Source organism: Pempheris klunzingeri, chromosome 2 (genome assembly GCF_042242105.1).
Source record: "Pempheris klunzingeri isolate RE-2024b chromosome 2, fPemKlu1.hap1, whole genome shotgun sequence".
Classification (NCBI taxonomy): Eukaryota; Metazoa; Chordata; class Actinopteri; order Acropomatiformes; family Pempheridae; genus Pempheris; species Pempheris klunzingeri.
Window position 1 is genome coordinate 8,472,724 of NC_092013.1, and position 20,609 is coordinate 8,493,332.

The 20,609-nt window shown below is 41.6% G+C and overlaps 1 protein-coding gene across 4 annotated transcripts in view; it reads right to left on the reverse strand.

Moving 5' to 3' along the window:
• Positions 1-7,269: 7,269 nt before the first annotated feature.
• The window catches only part of foxp4 (forkhead box P4), a 141,038-nt gene continuing 127,698 nt past the window's right edge, over positions 7,270-20,609 (reverse strand). For all 4 annotated transcript variants that reach the window (XM_070852098.1, XM_070852114.1, XM_070852106.1 and 1 more), the window contains 7 exons: positions 20,271-20,496; positions 19,475-19,551; positions 19,286-19,387; positions 15,747-15,868; positions 15,086-15,152; positions 13,796-13,968; positions 7,270-12,882 (listed from right to left, as the gene is read on the reverse strand). In XM_070852098.1, coding sequence (XP_070708199.1) covers positions 12,735-12,882; positions 13,796-13,968; positions 15,086-15,152; positions 15,747-15,868; positions 19,286-19,387; positions 19,475-19,551; positions 20,271-20,496 — 915 coding nt within the window. In that variant the 3' untranslated portion in view covers positions 7,270-12,734. The remainder of the gene's footprint in view (positions 12,883-13,795; positions 13,969-15,085; positions 15,153-15,746; positions 15,869-19,285; positions 19,388-19,474; positions 19,552-20,270; positions 20,497-20,609) is intronic.

Consider the following 20,609-nt stretch of genomic DNA (forward strand, 5'->3'; position numbering starts at 1 on the left):
TGACAACAGCATGAGTCATTATAAAACTGGCTACATAACTGTTTATCATAACTGTCACCATGTCAACAAGTGCTGGATGAGTGGGATATTTTTATTGACCATACAGTATGCCACAACGTTGCACGCTCTCATGTGAATGAAAACACAATAAGTGAGGTGCAGGCTCAATAATAACATACACTGAATGTATTTAGATTTACACTTATACAAGTTTTCCATGAAATGACATTTGCGTGTGGATGTCAAAGCACCTGATATTCATGTTTTAACACTTTTGACATCATATTTTGACACATATAAGAAGACTCAAAATAACAAATGGCATATCAGATATAAAAATAAACCCATGCTTTGGCATGTTTTATTATGCAATAAGATAAATTAGCATAGGTTAATGGCAGGAATCTGACAATAATAATCCTGGAACCTAATCTAGTCTTATTTCCCAGTTTTTTGCACTCACTTTCTGACACTCAAAACCACAGTTTATCTCCAACTTTATTAACATTATTATTTAGAATAGTCTTTACTTATCAATGCTGCAAACAATAAAGGAGGTGGGATGAAACAAATGACCAAAATGAAAGATTTAGTTGTGTTTCTTGGGTCACTTGATGCAGAGAAAAATACAGCTCATGACAGAAAGGCCTCGTCTGCTCGTGCCGTGTTGACACCTGGAGGTTGTGGCTGATGAGAGTGTTTTCCGTGATTGATGTTTGAAGGCGTGGCAGAGTCATGAGGTAATTCGCGGCAGCAAATCTTTTCGGGCTTTTGACACAGGCTTCATTTTTACTAACAACTTGATAACCTCCTATTCAATTTGTGTGGACAATCACTCATCTGAAACAGGCAGGCTTTGACATTGAAGTATTTGTAGGATTTGTGCTCTGCAGGGGCTCCATGTCGGTCTGGGCAATAGTAGCATTACAGAGATCTTGTTCCAGCGTGATTTTTTTTGTCTATTTTGGTTTGTGAAAGAAATACAGACATAATGTGTTTTATTTAGAACAGCTGTGTTCTTACATATCAGCAAATCAAACCCAGTTTAAGTTCCAAATGTTTTTGTTAAACACAATTCTGACAGATCTTAAATTAAGACAGATCATTTAGAGGTTGTCCCAGCATAAATGTCACCCATGGAGGATTTTAACAAAACTTACCACTAAAAGGAGGTACCATAACATCCAATAGTAGCATTTCAAAAGTCTCTTTGAGCTAATTCATACTAGCACATTTCAAATAGCTGGCCTCCCTGCTGCTTTACATGCATAACTTACCAATTTGTCATCCACTGCAGGGGATTTTTATCAGGGTAGGACAAGAGCACTCCCAGTTTGTATGAAATTAAAATTCCCCCTCATTTCAGCTAATTCACAGGTTCGCATTGTGGTAAATGTGTTAATGAGGAAATTCTCATCTTCTATCTGATATCATCACATCAGCTGAAAATGATACAGTGCAATTATAGTGTATTAAAAACAGGAGAGCAGCATAAATAAACCAAAAACAAGCCTCCAGAAGACCCTGAAGATTGTTGACATTGCGTTGTGGCTACATTAAAGCCTTGTGTGTTTGTACAAGATTCAGTCTCCCCCACCTATTCCAGAGCTGAACAATGAGAGTGGAGAAATTTTCTTGTCATCAGCTTCCCGAAACGCTTATGTTCTCTATCCTCTTTACTTCCATTCATGACTCACACCCTACTTCACAAGGCTCTCTATAGTTCGCTCTAATAGCTTTAATTTCTATTCCTTTCTAGGTATTTACATAATTATTTAAACAGTGGTGATTCACAGGTACTCAGTGGTAATTTAATCAAACCTTATTTAATGGTCATTTAATGATTCTTAAACACATTTGTCACAGATTAGGAGGCGGGCACTACACACCTTGTGCATTTGCTGGATGTGGCAGCTTCCTGTGGAGGTGAACAAGGACTCTTTGGACCGTCCAGGGTCTAGTGTACCAAGCAGGCGAATATGGCAGCGTCCTTCCACATTCCTCACCTCCAGCAGTGCTATCAAATCAGCCTCCAATTATAAAGCGGGAGCTGCTGGTAGCCCACACATAGACACATGCACAAGAGTATTTTATTGTGTGCAGAGGGACAGATTATATTTTATCCCTGATCCTTAACAATAACTGTCTTCTAAAGGAATGATTTGACACCTTGGGAAATTGGTAGCTTGCAGAAAGTTAGACTAGAAGGTCAACGCGACTGTCATGGCTGTGCAGTAAACATGAAAAAGTTAACCTGTCTCTGTCAAGAGGTAACAAAATCCACCTACCAGCACCTCCAAAGCTCATGAAGTAACAGGATAATCTTGTGTGTTTAATCTGTACAAAAAATTACGTGTAAAAATTAAAATTCACTGTTTTATGATGTGGTTATGTGTCCGACTATCTCCTGGCAGGGACTAGTTACCAGGCAGTTACAGGTTACTGTGCAGATTTTGTTACCTCTTGAGGAAACCAGGCTAGCTAAGCTAAACTGGCTGCTTCATAACTACGAGACATGACAGTAGTATCGATCTTTTCATCCCTGGCAAGGAAGCAAACAAGCGTATTTCTCAAAATGTTGAACTATTGCTTGAAGGAAGTATGAAAAAATTTTGTTCCTCTCACAATGCATTGTGGCCATGAGTTCTTGCAGTACCTTGTATTTTAAAAGCTAACAATATCACCCATTTCATACAAAGGAATGAATAATGAAACAAGGATTTTTACCGAGTTAGAAAGAGAGGGCTAGTATTATATTAAAAAAAACCCACACTTGTCTTTCTTTGTTGATGTGGTACTTGTACCACAATATAGCACTCTCTTTTATGCTGCTTAGTTGAATTCCGTAAAGCATCTGAGTCAAAACTCTCGCTGAAAGCTCAAATTTAAGTACCAATGCATAAAGGAAAGTTAAAAGTTCTGCTACACACTGTACCAAGGATAAGTTGTCCTCACAAGGGCAGCCATGCCATGCTCCACTATGTTGAAAGCAAGTCTACCTTTCTCACAGCACGTAGAGCTGCTCTTTGTTTGGCTTAGGCCTCTGAGGCTTTAGAGGCTTTCCAGTCCACTGAGATTCAGGAGAGAAAGAGCAGGTTGCCTTCTCTAGCTCGCCAGCGTTGGAGGGCCGAGGCAAGACCTGCTCCACTGCTCCAGGACTTCTGACCAGACTGCATGAGATGCCACATCCAGACCCGACTCAGCCTCAGCCCAGCAGACAGGCGGGGTGGGAGGGGCAGGCGGACGAAATGTAAGGATTGAGAGAGGCGGAGAGTCCAGACAGAAGCAGAGAGAGAGAGAGAGAGAGAGAGAGAGAGAGGGAGAGAGAGGGAGAGAGGGAGACAGACAGACAGGCTCTGTGAGTACAGTGTGTGTAGGTGTGTGTTCACAGCAGAGTGAAACTGGAGCCACACGCACACACAGAAAGTATCTGCTGAGACCGTCTCCAAGTATTATTTTAACTTTTTTGACGTTGATTGTTACCGTGGTTTTGAACAGCCTGGTGTGACTAGGAGATTGAGCGAGATGAGAGGGAGAGAGAGCTATAGAGAGAGTGAGAAAGAGAGAGAGAGAGAAAGAGAGAGAGGAGGAGGGTGAAAATGTGGTTCCAATCACTCACAAAGATGCTTTTGTTCTGTAGCTGGGGCCCTCTCTCTCTCTCTCTCTCTCTCTCTCTCTCTCTCTCTCTCTCTCTCTCGCTCTCTCTCTCTCTCTCTCTCTCTCTCCGCCACACATGGAGTCTTGCCGTTTCATCCACTTTCTCATCAGGCCCATGACTTCTCTGGGGAGGGTTCTTGGGGGGGAAAAGCATACCTAAGAGACATTAACAATTGGAGGTTAGTTATTTCAAAACCAGGACATTGACCCAGCATTTGTGCAAGTTGTGCATTTTTGATGTTGCTTACAATCGACTCAGTTGCAAAGCTCCATGCTCTTTTCGTCAGCCATGTTTGTTTGTTAAATGTGTGAAATAAAAGAGCCGAAGACTACTTAGCTGTACTCTGGGATGTCTTTGTAAAACAAAGTGTGTCACATTGATTGTTGCTAAATACAGAGTGGTTCAGTCCTGTTATTTAATCTTCACATATCAGAGCAGTTGAATTGACACTATTTATACACTGTGCATTAATGAGGTTAGTGGTGAAATAATAAGTTAAAACTTACTTTGGACTATTTGTCAGGTAAACAGATGGAGACACCATGGATGGACATTTTTCAGACATTTTTAAGGCTGAACAATTTACCCCAGTGTTGTGTTTGGGGACTCTGTCTCCTCTCTGAAATACCCAGTAAGCATACACAACAGTGTTTTATCACCTTCATATTTCATGACTTTTACTAATTTTATAAGAATTACTTAAACATAAATAAACATAATTCAAACTAATGACATGACCCTAGAGAGGTGTAACAGGGCAAGATGATCCAAAACATCAGTACAGTAACCTCAAAAAAGATAACAGAGTCGATCATTTCTTTGTCGTATCATTGGTTTATGTGTTCCTTTTGGCAAAGAAAAAGGATATCTGTTTGCTCAAGCATATCCCGTTCTACATTTATCTATTTCCTTTATTGGTGCAATCTCTATTTTTCATGGTCATTCCGTATATCTTGTCACCATCATCAAATGTGCAGCCCAGTTTGTGCCAAAGAGAGAGATCAACACTTCAATATGTATCTACATAGCTAACATTAAGGTCAGAGGGAAACCAAAAAAGTGTTTAAAACAAAAAAGAACAAACAAAAAAAACTCTGTGGGACCCCAAGCACGGATTAACACATGGTTTTATCAGTTAATTGCACATGCTTTGAATGTTATCCGTCTATAGGATAAAAAAGCTTTTAATGTATACACGAGAGGAAAGGACGGAGAGTCTCAGATTATTAGACTGAATGTGCAGATCCACGTGGATGCACGCAGCAGCAAATGCACAGTATGTTGTGTTGTTTTTGAATGAGTCAGTATACTGTTTGGAGGACAGCCCACCCCTTGAGCCTCAGACACGGAGGAGAAGAAGGGCGAGGGAGGATGACAGCGCGAGGGAACAGGGGAGAGACTGAGAGAGATGCTGGTATGGCTCTCAGAAAATTTATTTTGTGACTCACAGGGTCTGCCTGGACCTCAGTGCTCTCTATGCTGCTGGGACTAGAGGCCCTTTACACCCACCCGCACACCCAAACACACACACACATACACACACATGTGCATTTTGATCTAGCATAGCAAGTCCATGAACATGCACAGGCAAGCGGATGCATAAACATATGTACAAATCCTTCTTCAGATACACACACACACACACACAGGTTTGTAAACGTTTGACACACACACTCATGTGCACACACCTACTGCTTACCCAGTCCAGATGAGCATTAAGAAATGTATTCAGAGCTTCAGACTCAGGTTTATGCCAAACACTACTGTGCCACGCCAAGAATAACCTCTTTGTGTGTTGCTCTGCACCCTGGCTCACCTTGTGCAAGTGTATAGCACTGAGTTTCTGCTTAGTATTCATGATGTGTGCATGCCAGTGAGTGTGTTCCTATGTGTGTGTGTGCATGTGTGTCTGTAATAGGCTTAGGATGGGGTCTCTCCCAAAACCAAATGTCACAGGGATTTAAGCGTCAAGAGTGAGTTTCCTCCCAGCTGACTAACAGAGAAGTTCACTAAAAGCACAAGATTAAACAAAGTTTCAACTTTCCAAAAAACATCCAGCCAGTTTCCATTTTTTCTCCCTGTGGCAACACATCCCTCTCCATTCTGCAGAGCAGAAGTTTAAAGATAAGCTGTAGGGTATGCGCCAAACCTGCGAGGGAGAGTGACACAGGTAAAGAAGCAAAAGGAAAAACACAGAAGGTGAGTAAAAAAAAAAGAAAGTACAGAGGGGTCACAAAAACAAGTTTCTATCGTATACAGCATCTTCTTTATAAGCTCACATGATCTCAGCCACCTGCATCCATGTTATTCACTCCATGACACACACCACAGGTAGTTCACTCAGCGCCCTTGTTTGTTCTGCACTCTCTGGCCCACCCTGTTGGTCGGACCATGTCAGTGGATGTTTGTTGCTGGGTTTGTGTTTATGAGATGCTGCTTGTGTTGTCCTGTTTGTTTACTCCTCCTGGTGGCCACTCTCTGTATCACAGCACATGCTGACCCGTCTGAAGGCCAGACACAGGCCGAACTCCAGAAAAAGTTACTATTTGAGAGTTTTTCAAGATTTTCATGCCGGATGGGATTGGACATCATACCTCCATGGCACCATAGGAACGATTTCATGCATTCTTTGTTGGCTATGTGACATTTTTTAAGATAAAATTGCAATTTGTCTATAAGACCATTCACAATGAGCACTCCACCAGCAAAGAAGTAGAGATAGTTGGTGTCATTTTTTAAAATGCAAATATAACATTTTTGAATGAAACTCAATGAATGAAACTCAAACCAAATTTTCAGGACATTATAAATTACCGATTTGTTTTTTTTTTTAATGGCTAATGGCTGATAATAAATGCGTTTAAAAAAAACATGATATTTAATATGGACATTTGTGGCAGCATCAGTAAACCTGAGTCATTTTATAATTATTTTAGCTGTACTGTATGACTTATCAGGAAATTTAATGAATCCGTTCACCAAAACATCCAGCCTTCCTTCATTGTTAATAGTAGTTTCCTTGATTGGTTTTCCAAGTATAGCACTGCCCCTTCAGTTTGTGTTTGTGTGTGATGTGCAGTCTCGTTAGGGTGCAGGTCGTGGGCACAGACATGTAAAATATAATGCAAGCTCAAAAGTGACAGCAGTGACTCACAGAGACTCAACAAAACTGAAGATTTAATGTAATACTTATCACAGGGCTCCTGTATTGATATTTTACAATTAGCTTTACTTACAGAGTTGAATGTGGTTAAACATGCTTTTTCAAGATACTATAACATTAAAGCAAGTATCGAACTGCAGTAACTAGTTTTGAGGGTGTTTTTTTTCCATATGTCAGTGCCTCCCAACCTTTCAGCCTTATGACCCCAAAATGTCTGGATGCAGCCCCTTGTCAGAGGTTGCATTATGTGAAACAGCTGTGAGTAATTTTTCCTTTGCAACTGGATATATTTCAAAACCTGCACAAGGTCTAAAGAGGTAAAATTAACCAGTAATCATCTCAAGACTTAAGAGATTTATCTTGTGGCTTTCTTTGGAGGTCCCTCCAGTTGGGAACTATATACCTCTGGAGAAGAAACAACAAGGACACAGCGTAGGACAGTGTAATAAGTATTTTATTGCATTTTATAATGCCATTGTCAATAATTAGTACAGATTACATGCAACTAGACCTACTGTACAGTTTTTTTATTGTCTGCATGGACAGACACAAGAAGATTCAGGTTACAAATACACAGATATATGTGTGTGTTTTTATACAGCATGAAGGAAAGGGCAGTGACTGGCATTACATGGCTACCCGGGGGTGGAGGGTCAGAGGGCTGGGCTCCACTGTCTGTCTAAAGCAACCACCCAGTCCCTGTCCCCACCTCTTCCTCGGGTCACACTTTCAAATAACAAGAAACAGAACAAAAACCAAAGGATAAAGAGAGGTAAACAGGTAAACTGAAACTAAGAAACAATTCAGAGAGTCACTGCTGAAAATGTACACACATTCCTAAGGTTTAACCAGAGGAGAGCTGAAGTGGTAGTTCCATTGGATTCTGGCTGTCTACTTGATAATACCGTCAGGCAAAGCTCCACTTTGAGAGTCCCTTCCCCCTCACATGACACCTCAGAACTGTCCAATCACACATCAGGATTTGGGCTCCCTGTGTCCTTTTAGTCAGTCACCAGCCAACAGGATGGAGGCTGGTCCTGTAACACCATTACGTGGATGTACGAGAGATAACAGCTATCAGTAAAGGTGATCAGTGAAGTCGATGGAGAGTTTTGGAAGTAGCTTGGTTTTTGTTTGGTTAAGGTTGTGGCATTGGTTTGGTTACAGTTTGGTTACAGTTCAGGAGTTTGGACTAAGCAAATGGTTGCTTGCAATGCCTTTGGTAGTCAGAGGATGAGCTGCATCTCTGAGAGCCGTTCCACATTTTGGTATTGAGACTACGCAAGTGGAGGAGTATCAAAAATGCAACAGCGTCAGTCTTTGATCTGCCTCTGTGGGACTGGGAGATGAGGTTTGTGACTGGTCACCACCAGCCAGGTGTGTGGCTCAGTGACACCCCCTTGGCGCCCGCAGATGACTGACAGCTCTGCGGGTCGGGGTTCAGCACAGGAATGACAGGGGTCAGGGGTCAGAGGGAGGGGTCACAGGGAGCTGGGACACATATTGGCACCTGAGAGGACCAACAACAATACCTTTCTAGAGCTCCGCATTTTTTAAAGCAAGAGAGGGGCTACATATTCTTACATTTTTTCCTCTTTCTCTTTTTCTTTTCGGAGGTTTTGGTCCTGTCTTTGAGAAAAAGTCCTTCTGAGGTATCAATACATAATGAAGTAACTTTTTAGTTTGTTTTCCATTTGTTTTTTTTCTTTCCTTAAAAATGCATAAATGCAGTACAGAGACAAAAAAGTATCAAAATAGACCTAGCTAAGATAAATATACAAACAGGTGTTACCTAAACCACTGATCTAACTTTTATTCTTTTAATTTTTTTAGAGATAATACACTTAAAAAATCAGCGTCCCAGACGTTTCATGAAGAACCGAAAGAGTGGAAACAAACAAAACAAAAACAAAACTAATAAACCAAGATACCTGCAGCACTTAATATGATAAATACATATACTTCAGCATTAGCAGTACAGTATAGGAATCAGAGCTGAAAGCTTTACAATAGCTAAACAGGTGCAGAAAAAAAAACCCAAAAAAGGAGAGAAAATCAAAGAACAAAATGGGAAAGAATGCCCTGGAGAGATAAGTCAAGCATTAATATACAAGAATACATCATGTTATGCCAAGCTGGAGAAAGAGCAGAAGTGTTACATGGCGACCTGTGAACAATCTACATCTTTATAAAACAGCTTTGTTTACAGGTGTACCTTAAAGCACAAGTCAGAGATCATCTATGTACTGTATGCAGCAGTTCCTCTTGGTTTGGATATTACTAGTAGTAGTGATGAGTTTCATTAAGTGTGTGTTAGTCCTCACGGCGTCTCTGCGAGTGTTTTGGTGAGCTGGGTGCCGCTGTGTTGTGGGTCTTTGGATATCTGGATGGTCAGAGCCTCTGTTGCACTAACCGATAGCCCTGCGTCTATGCTTCTGTTATACCCCGTGTGTGTGTGTGTGTACGCGTGTGTGTGTGGTGGCACTGATATATTCTGCCCATCACTACCCCTGACAACCACCTCCCTGCGACGCCACCTAGCCATAAACGATCCGGTTTCTCATTGGCTGAGATCACGAATATGCACACGTACAGTCAAAGCACACAGTTGAGAGGCTGTTCACATAGCTCAGCGCTCATCGGGTGCAGGAATATGGTCAGTTTAACACAGCTGATAGAAAACTTTTCATATATAGCGAGCACTTCACAACACACTTTGAGACGTAGAGAGTGCTTTAGATGTGGTTTAAGGAGAGGTAGTCATTTTTAATTCCATGGAAAGTGAAACGTCTCTATGTTTTTGGGCTCAAGCAGATGCGTTAGGGAGTCCAGATCACCAAATAGCTTTTTTTTTTTTTTTTTTTTTAAATCAGTCATACAGTAAGTGTAACAACAATTTTGGCATTCATCATTATCATCCAGGAAGAATGGAGAAAAAAAAATAGTTAAGAGAGTTCAGTCTCCCATTGGCTATGTGTCGAACCGTTTTTGAAAAGGAGGTAGTGTTATTTTTGGTTTTTATCTCGTTTCAAGATGCCTGTCTGCCACTTTGTACTTTGTTAGAAATCAGTCTCTAATGTGACAGGAAACAGTCCTGTTTGAACACAAAGTCATCAGAAAGGTTCTTTCATTAAATAAGAAAACTTGTTTGAAGTGCAAGAGATAGTTTGAGAAAAAGTATGAAAATATGAACCCAACTTTTAATTACATGATGTCCCTTGGTTGTTTTCCTCTTACATTGGTATATATATATTTTTTTATTTTCAGTTGTTCCCTCTTTATTGTAACACGTGTTTTTGGAATAACTCCTCCCTGTCCAAAGATGTGACTTTTGTAACCACATTACAGTACACTTCCTCTGCCTGCGAATACTAAATACAGATCAAGAGGTTAGGTTTTGTTTAGATTGAAAAACTCCAAATGTTCATTATGACAGCACCAGAAAAAGTCTTCTGTAAAGCCAGGTTGATTTGACAGAGCCAAATACTTTCATTCCATATGTAATCTCTCTTTTTTGTCGGCATCTCAGGTTGTAAAAGTACATATATGTTGCGTTCAAATGCCTCATGAGTGCCTCACTTTTAGGCCTGCTCATACAGTAGTAGGGCCAGTCCTAGGATTGTGTTTGGAACACAGTTTAGCCTGAGCGTGGGAGAGACAGGGGTTCACCTCTAAGTGCTTTTTTTCTTTTCTCTTTCTTTTCATTTTTCAGAGGAACTGTGCGAGGTTTGTTAATACTAGTTTTTGGCCTCATACCTAATGTGAGTCATTCGTGACCGCTTATCATGTAAAGCTTTGATGTCTCCGAATTCTAGTTTGCTTTACACCCTTTGGTTTTTGGAATGGTCAGCACTGTAAGTCATGTATAATTTCAACATAGTAGTTATATGAATACAATAAGAAGAATTCAAACTCCTGGTTTGTTGTCTTTTGGCCAATTCTTTAAGAACAAAAAAAAAGAAACTCAAAAAGGGCAAAATAAACTACAGGGTTTTTGGTTTTCTACATATTTCTTTGGTTACCTGTAACAAAAATAAAATGGGAATAATCAGATAATAGATTAAAATAAATGTTAAATTTGGCATGGCACTGTAGAGAAAAGTAATGCTTTTATGCTCACGGAAAACAAACAAAAAAATAAATCTAACGTGCTATTCCTTGAACACAAACTCACACAGTGAATTGCAGATAGCTTCTACACAGTAACTATTACAACCATAGAGCTTTGAATCGAAGCTGAGCAGAGTTGCCACATTTGATGTCCCACAGAAAGAATTCCCCCTTATTTGTTTATCAATTTGGACACAGTTCCAGGCAGAACCTTTGTGGGATGAGGTATTCTCTGACTGCAGTAATAATATATATATTTTTAAAGCATTACTGATATTTCTCAACTAAATACACAACCAAAAGCAAGTGAATGAGAGAGATTTAAAAAAAAAAAAAAAAAAGGATTCAGCTGTTAAATAATCGGTCTGGATAATGGCAACTTTAAGTGCTATTTCCAAATTTCTTGCCTGCTACACTTTGGACAGAAAGGGAAAGGGGCAGTGGGGGTCAGGTATCACAAGTTGGGACAATACTGCGCTTTCTTTTTTTTTTTTGCCAATACTCATTTGGAATGGTGTGAACAGCCAGAGTAAATCAAACAAATTACAATACAAAAACAAAAACAGCATCCTCAGAAAAGGTACGTCGAAACAGAACGCCACCATGGAAATATTGATCCTCAAAAATAAACAATGATAATAACATCAAATAAAAAAAGGAAATGACAAAAGCTACCACACGTTTTTTTTCTTGTTATATTCCATAATCAACAGTTTTCTTTTTTAGTCACAATATTTCTGTAGACGCTTCCTCCCTCATTTCTCTCTGCTTCCCCTCTTTTCGTCTCGTTCTCAAAGTGTTCCAAGCTCGTCCTTCCATCCGCAGACGGAGGAGAGGAGAAGGACAGCACCGAATGGTCCTATTCCTGCAGTCTTTTCGGGTGGATGGGAAGGGATGGAGGTGGGGTAGGAAAATGTCTTCTTTTTTATCTCACTTAGAAGCAAAGAGTTTAAAAGATGTCCGTCACTAAGTGTCTTGCTGGGGGGCAGAAGTATGGACAGGGACCAGGGCCACGCCTGTCGGGTCCGTGGGCTCACACACGGACGTGGAGACAGGAGCACTGCTGGAGGTAATCTTTGAAAGCACTCTTCCTTTCCCTCCCATCTTGAAGCCCAACAGTTCTTTTCAATCAAATCAAAGAAAATGAAAAAGCAAGTGTTTGACTTAAAGTGGGAGAAGAAGGAGAGGTATACTGCACAGCCCCTGGTGACTGCTCCAAATCTATATACACATAATCCTGTGTGTGTGTGTCGTTCTCTTTCTAGCACACACACACACACACACACCCACACACCTGTGTCTTCTCAACTGACGTAGAGATAAAACGGCTTGCCAGGCAGCCCGAGACAACAGTGAGGAGGTTGTATGCAGAGTGGTGAGGCGAGGAGGAGAGTGTGTCCAAACCTCTAGGGGTCTCTACACAGAGGCTGATTTGACCAGGGAGGATGATGACACATGGTTTGACGAGTGGATGTGTGTGTGCGTGTTCATGTGAGTGTGTATGCATTGAGTGGTGTCACACCTCTGAGCCAAGTGTTGGAAAAGAAACACATGGAGGTAAAGCAGTGCTCCACAGTCTTGTTTTTGCGTCTGAAAGTAACGGAGGTCATCTAACCCTGTTTGGAGTTTCTCAATGTCGTCCTTGGTTGCTTGCATTTTCTTAAAAACAACAAAAAACATTCTCTTTTTTTTCTCTCTTTTTTCTTGAATGTACTGTAGCTATCTTTTCCTCTTCACACTGACGAGAGGGCTCAGGGATTTATCTCGCTATGTCTCGTCCCTCTGGTCCATCTCGGATCTGTCCTACTCCAGCTCCTCGGTGGGAAGGTCCTCCTCCAGGTCGCGCTCGTCGCTTGGCAATGGCAGGCTGTGTGTGACACCAGCCAGGAGGGATACTGGCCGACTGTCCTCCTCCAACTCAGTGGGCTCCTCCTTCACATGCACTGGGTGGCTGGAGGAGAGAGCGACCAGTGCGGTTAGCAGGGGTAGAGGTTTAAACTCAGATGCCAAAAGCAGATTTTCTGATGCCAAATATTTTCTGGCACATTCTGAAAAGTTAGGTCTCCAAAAGACATCAAAATGTATTTTTACTCTTATCTGGAGGGGTGTCCTGGTACTTTTATTGTTACTTTTGGAGAATGCACTGCAGTCTGCAGTCACTTAAGTACAGCTAATACAACCAAAGCACAAAAAAGATACTGTAACCCAAAAATACATATTTGTTATGTTTCAGTTGGTGAGGTAGAAACTAGCTGTCAGAGAAACTAATTCAGAATCGGTGGATTTTCTGTGCAAATGTGTTTTTATATCTGGAAACGAGCATTGCTGAATTCTTGTAATATTGTGTTTTGGAAAAATAAATGCAGACCTGATACTCTAGATAATAGGAAAGACTTTTTAAATCTATTTATGGTTTATTTTGGGCCAAAGTTTTAAAATGTAAATGTAAGCATCAGTTGTAAAAATTGTTTCCCAAGTTTTATTTCTGTATTTCCCAACGTGAGGCCCCACAAAAAAAGCACTTACACTCTCCAGTGACACCAGTGTTGACAGTATTGAATTCAGGTAGAAGGTTTCCTTTGATGTTTTAGATTGTCCAGTTAGATAAAATTCACTCACGCTAAGCAGAAATGATTTCTCTCATCAGCCATCTTCTATTAAGATGATAATATTAATATCAGTATCACTTTTATACCTCCATTATAAAGATGGCAGGCAACACTGACTCGCTGATAAAAATGCCATTGCTGGTCTCATACACACAGCCATGCTCAGTGAAGTGGAATAATGTTGAAGCAGTCTTGTGTTCTCTGCTGGCACCTTCATGCTTGCGTGCGTGCGCGTGCGTGTGCGCCCATGCCCACCTGTACTGTTGAGGGCTGAGCGTGGGGCTGCAGCTCCCGTTGCTGTTGACCTGCTCCACAGTGGAGCTGACATCATCGTGGCCCACATGCAGCATGTTGAGGCTGGCCGCAGACGGAGGGGTCAGCAGGGAAGGGCTGTTCAGCAGGGACAGACTGCTCTCTGCCAGAGCTGCCTACACACACACACACACACACACACACAGAGTTGTCAAGTCACTTTAAAAAAGATCTGGATCACATTTAAGTTTTTTTTTCTAAAACCATGATGGATCAAATTAAAGATTAAAGTGTATGTGATGTAATAAAATGATACATCCATCACAACCAGATATGTTGACACAGCTAACTGTACTTGGGTTTACTATATTTAAACTAAAATGCTCATAGTGTGTTTCTAGGTTGTCCTGACACATAACTAGATGTAAACATAGTATACAAAATGATCACAAAATGAATGATGGAGAGTTTTTTCTTTGTACACCGATGAGAGCTCTTCCATATGGAGCACATTTGAATCTACTAACTTGCTACTGAACTTGACAAACCACTAGGGGGCACTTATATACAGTACTTTCCACATCATGGCTTGTGCTTTTACATTTAAGTCCCTGAGAAAAGTGTGTGTGTTTTCACATGAAAGTCTCAACAGGAGTGCTCAGCGATACTGAGCCACAACCTCAACTTAAACACACACACACAATCACTGTGAAACATCAACGTCTGCCAAAGAGAAAACAACTGAGCCAACAGGGGCAAGTTCTGTCACTGCTCCAAGTGCTAAAGTCCAGCTGTTTCAAGATGAGACAGGTTGGACACTGGTGAGCGAGAGACTCACCCCACCTCCCCTCTCACACAGGCTAAAAAGACAAAAGGAGGGGAATTCTCACTGGCGCAGAGAAGGATTTTCTGGGACAGGCGATAATTTTATGCAGTAACCTTAATTGACAACTACTTGATGCTATAAATCGTATTGCATGTGTGTGTAGGTCTGGTGTGCATGTGTGTGTGTGAGTGGAGAGATGGGTCTAGTGTGTGCTTGTGTGCGTGCTGAGGTGGGGGTGGCACGTGTGCGAGAAAGTGAGGTGGGAGGTGAGAGAGTGTGTTGGTGTGGGAGGAGGAGGGATGTGGTGTGAACGTCGTTAGGGAATCTGCTAATTATAAGAGGGAATTGATATTAGTGCCCTTGATTTCGATTGGCTGCTGTGTGCGCTTGAGTGTGTGTGTGTGTGTGTGTCAGTGCGAGAGGGAGAGAGATAGAGAGAGCTGGGGGAAGGAGAGGGCATTCCTTACCTGGTAGCTGGCGTTTAGGGATCCAAAGCCCAGGCCTGAAATCATGTTTTTCACCAGCGTGGGACTTCTGCACACACATACATACACATACACACACACACAATGAGAGAGAGAGAGAGAGAGAGAGAGGGGTGAGAATCACATATTGAGCACATATGTGAAAAGATGTCCCCTCAGCCAAAGTACTCTGACAAATCTCACAAATATGTTTGTTACAAGTAGAAACATACACAGACTGTAAACAGATGCTAAAACACACACATATGAAAGTGTCTAATATCTGGCGTGCAGGTGTGTGTGTGTGTGTAATTATCCCTGGTTTCTCTGGCGGTTGGAGAGAACATCTGTTTACATACGCTAACAAGGTTTTTTCCTCTCCTGAATCTCACACAGCTGCTTACTAATGGTGTCGACAAACAGGGAAAAACACACATGCAGGCAGTACAGTAGGTTCACAATAAGCCGGCAGTCCTTTTTTTTTTATTTGATTGCTGAGTTGGCCTCTTGGTAATAATAGAGGGTCCATTTAGGCAATCATAGTGCCAGCACCGATAAGCTCACACTCACATCAACCTCAACTCTACACCAAGAAAACAAATGTGTGCTATACAGCGTGTGTGTGTGTGTGTGTGTGTGTGTGTGTGTGTGTGTGTGCACGTACCCGGTCATCTTTGGTGGTCTCCTCTTTTGGTATTCAACTTCATCCACAGTCCACACGGCCCCCTTCACATTCTCAACTCGAACAAAACACTTGTGCAGACTCAGGTTGTGGCGCACAGCATTCTGGGAAGAGGGAGGGAAAGAGAAAAAAGATGGAGAGCTTTAAAATGACTGAAGATCAGTCAAGAAGTCTTTAGAATAAATATTTCATTTCAATTTACTTTTTCATATTTATTTAAATATAGTTTGGACATTTATTTATTTCTATCTTCTATGCAGAAACCTTGTTGCCTTCTGGAGTTTCTTTCAAAAGAACTAAACAGTTTGGCTTGTGGGGAACCGTGGAAGGAATTCATGCAAAAGGCGTTCTGACCTTAATCTGTAAGGTCACATATAGTTTTAAAGAATCTCCAGCTTAAATTGTCTGAGCTACACATCTGACATTGCCACAATATTCCACGACTTCCATTGTGCTCCAGTGGGAAGTGTGTCCTTACAGAGTAACTCAACACCAGCTGAAATTGTAATTTCTGTTCCCTTATTTGATGTTCTTCCCTAGCTGGAGGTTAGAACACTCACTCGGGGTGTATTAAGTACAAACAATGCCTTCCAGCTTGGTGTTGAGTTTCTTTTTAAGAAGTGTGACCTGAGGATAATAGTCCTATTTTACCCATCACTTTTTATACACACACATATGCTGTAGCTCCATGTACTGTGCTAATACAAGGTAGCAGTTCTCGAGAAGCGTTATTTTATCTCCGAATTTTTCTAATCAGTCATCATCAGCACACACACAGAAACACACACACACATCCACAGGCACTCAGACAGGCAAGCAGGCAGGCACACCGCTATCTTCGTCTCAACCCCCCAGGGACAGGCCTCCCTTTTCATCTGCTATTTGTAGTTTGTTCATGCCCAATTTCATTACCAATTTTAATTCGTCTATAATTAAATCCTGCATATTCTCTCTGACACGCTGTTCTAAGCCGAGAGGGAGGGACAGGCCAGGCATGCATCACTCCTTGCCGTAATTACACACGCAGATACACACACACGCACACACACACATACAAACACACACACGTAATTACACAAGCCATAATCAGCGGAGGAACCCTTTCTCCCCCGCATCCCCTCAACCCCCGAGCCGTGATGCTAAGTTTTGTAAATGAGTCTGACCCCAATCTGCGCCCGCCACCCTGACAGTGCAAACACACACACGCTGACACACACACACTGGCACACACACACTGGCACACACCCCAGACACCAGTGCTATTGCAGTGCTATTTGCATTCGTCTCCGTGATGAAAGCCTAATTCTCCCAGTTAAAACATTAGCAGTCATTTACAGTGGGTCACAGCACATGTGCCACTCATCTCCACTCCCTCCGGCTGAGAGGGGAGCGACAACTGGAGGCAGAATTTTTGGAAGAAGAATTGAATTGTGTACCACATCAAAGAGACTAGATTCATTTCAGGTCCACAGTTGTTACTAACAGTTTCACTGTAAATATTTGAGCATTGTGATTAGTCCAGCTGTGTTTCTGCTGCTGCCTGATGCATGCTGGGATAGACTACTCCCATATGATTTGTGATAAATTGCAACCACATTTGTGTTTAACAGTGATGGATGAAGTATTCAAATCCTTTACTTAAGTAATAGCAGCAACACCGAGCTGTGAAAATGCTACAAGTAAAAGACCTGCAATGAAAATCTGAAGTTGAGTAAATGCAGAAAAAAAGCCCCTTGTGAGTGTTATACTGGAAGAATAAAGTAGCTTGAAATAGAAATATTAAACTGTTTAACTTAACTACTAACTTAAACACAGCACTTGAGTAAATGTATGTGCACTTGTAGTTACATTCCACCACTGGAAGTCATCTATTCGAATTTTCTTTACACGTGGCACCAAGTGACTTATACTAGGTGTGTCTAAAAAAAATTACTGGTAAGTTAAGCGCAAAAGAAAAGGTCTTCTTTTAGGCCTCCAACCCATCATGCAGCACCTACAAATAATACTAATATTCATTTTCCTCCTCTCTCAATCATCCCTTTCCCTCCATCCATCCCCCATCCCTCTCTTGTCTCTTCCTTATGCTTTCCCTTCGTTTCTATGATCAATAACTTCCACTCCCTGACACCACTGCTGTCCTCATGAAATATAACGGCTTATTAAAGGACATACATCTCTACGGCCCTATTTGACTCACTGAGCTGCTATATAAATACATAAGGCCATGCCGAGCTATATTTAAAGGTCTGCGAGGCCAATGGCACAGGAAGCAGACACCCAACATTAATAGTTAAAATTCATAAAAGTCAGATGAGGAGGCAAAGATATTCCTGGCTGCCCCCCGTCTCTTAACCTTCTCCGCGCCCCTCCCTCCATCCCTCCATCATCAGCAGCCCCCCCACCTTGGTTTAGAGCTATTAGAGGAAGGCCGGGGTCTCTCCTCACCCCTCCTCCCCCTGCCTCTCTCACTCCTTTGCTCATTCTCTCACTTTCCCTTTCTCTGGAGGAACTGACACTCAAATTAGTGTGAGGTTTCTGTAGAAATGGGTCAGCACCTACAATGGTGGGATCAGGCCAGGTGTGTGTGTGTGTGTCTGTGTGTGTGTGTGATAGAGAGAGAGAGAGAGAGAGGGAGAATTTAATGTGTGTGATCAGGAGCAGTGTGTGTGTGTGTGTGTGTGTCAGCGTTGTATGTGCGTCTCTGTAATGAGGCTGTATAACGGCTGGATGTGGCTCTGCCAGGCTAAGTGGGGCCGCCTCTCTATGTGTCATGTTGGAGGTGAGAGAATTGTTTAGGGCTGAGAGGGAGAGGGGGAGTGAGAAAGAAGTAGAGAAAGAGCTCAGTAGGAAAGTGTCTCATAAAGGACAGATACAGCCAATAACTGTCAAATCAGTCATATCTTAAGGAGCTGAGCAAAGTCAGCTTTTAAACTTGTGTGCAAATGCGTGTACGTGTTATTGTGCTATAAGGGCTAAATTTAGACCTTCAAAGTGAATTCATTTTCTGCAAAGTGAGGTAATTTTGGTCAATCCCAGTGTTTCAAATAACACAGCAAAACCTGCCTGCAAATGTTGTTTCTCATTGTGGTCTCACAAGTCTCCCATCTGCTTGAGTTAGGGGCTTCATAAGTGGGCACAGATCACAATTACTCAGTTAGATCAGCTTTTAGCTAGTCAGTGTTGTATACCACTTTTTAGTTTTTGTCAAAATATTGTACTTTGATGGAATAAGTGTTTGACCAGTCAGAACCGCAGTCACAACTCTCATTTTCTAAATATGGCGCTGCTTGTTTTTGCCATTATCGAAACGACTCCAAACCAGTCTGCTAATGGGTCTGTTCTCCATCTTCCATCAGTCGATTCTCGGTTTAGCAAAATAATGACAAAAACTGAGCCTGAGATGTTTAGATTAAACTGGTTCTGAAATTACTGTCAGGGATAAATCGTTCCTGCAAATTTAGGATTTAAGTGACAAAAAGGAACTGAGTTCGCATTAGAGTGTGTACATTGCAGGTTTTTACCTTCCATGTGGCTGTGTTTCTCCTGAAATAGGCAAACTTCCGTGTAAACCAGTTGTAGATCTCATTGAGAGTCAACTGTCTGTCTGGGGACTCCAGAATGGCCTGAGGACGGGGAGAGACACGACAAGATTTAGAGGAGAACACAAATGGGGGGAAGAGATGGTGAAAAGGATCATTGGAGAGACTTACATGACGTATGAGAGAGGCGTAGGTAAAAGGAGGCCTGACATCAGCGTTCTTGTAGAACTCACAGTTCTGAGCCAGCTCTGAAAAAAAAAAAGACACCATATTAAATGAAGTGACGTGAACTTAAAGTATCTGTGAATTTTGTGTGTCGTGTAACACATGTAAAACGTATTCCAAATTCAAATGCCAAGAACTGGAAAAAAAAAACTATTATAAAAAATTGGGAAAAAGTTCAAAAAGAAAAACTAATGTATTATCAGTATTTATCTAGATGCTATTATTATATTATATATTATTCTGCATATCAAATACTGTGCAAATTCTTATGGGAGGAAATTGGTGAGCACAGCTTTGCAATGTCCGCTCTTGTAAAACTGCTACATCTCTATTAATATTCTTATTTAGAAGCCAATTATATATTCCTGTAGCTATAGTGAATAACTGGGACTGGATGAGACTTAATTCTAAGCCACGTACCTTCAAAATACATTACTTGAATTCCTTGAATTTAATTTTCCTCTGCAATTTAATAAATTTTCCTCTGCAATTGCATCTTTCTATCTTTCTATGTGCCATGACTTATAGTGATTTCTGAATTAAGATATTCTGAATTCTGAATTAAGACATATTCTGTTGCTCTTGGAGGGAGACTTGTGGGAAAAAAGCAGTACTATAACAAACACAAGTACTGTGATAAAAACCCAAATCAAGACGGAATCAAAAAACATACAATTTGAATCCAATAATAATAATAATAATAGTAATGATACAGGTAGTGAGGGAGTGTATGTAAGTCTACCTGAGGCAATGGGGGTGCAGTACTTGTCGGAGTTGCGCCTACGTATGGGTCCAACACCATGTGTGTGGGAGTGGGAGTGTGTGTGCAGGCTGGAGGAGCTGATGACCGAGGGTCCCTGGCGCAGTGGGGTGATGGGGGTGGCAGCTGAGGTGGGTGGGTGAGGAAGACCCTCTGGGTAGGCCTCGCTGTCCCGCTTTAACAGAGAGCCACTGGAAGCCAGGTTCAGCTAGAGAGACACACACACACACACACACAGTAACAGCGGGGTTAGGGTGATTCATTCAGCTTTCATGGCTGCCAAGGATGTTTGGCCTGTTGAATCCACTAAATGAGTTCAGA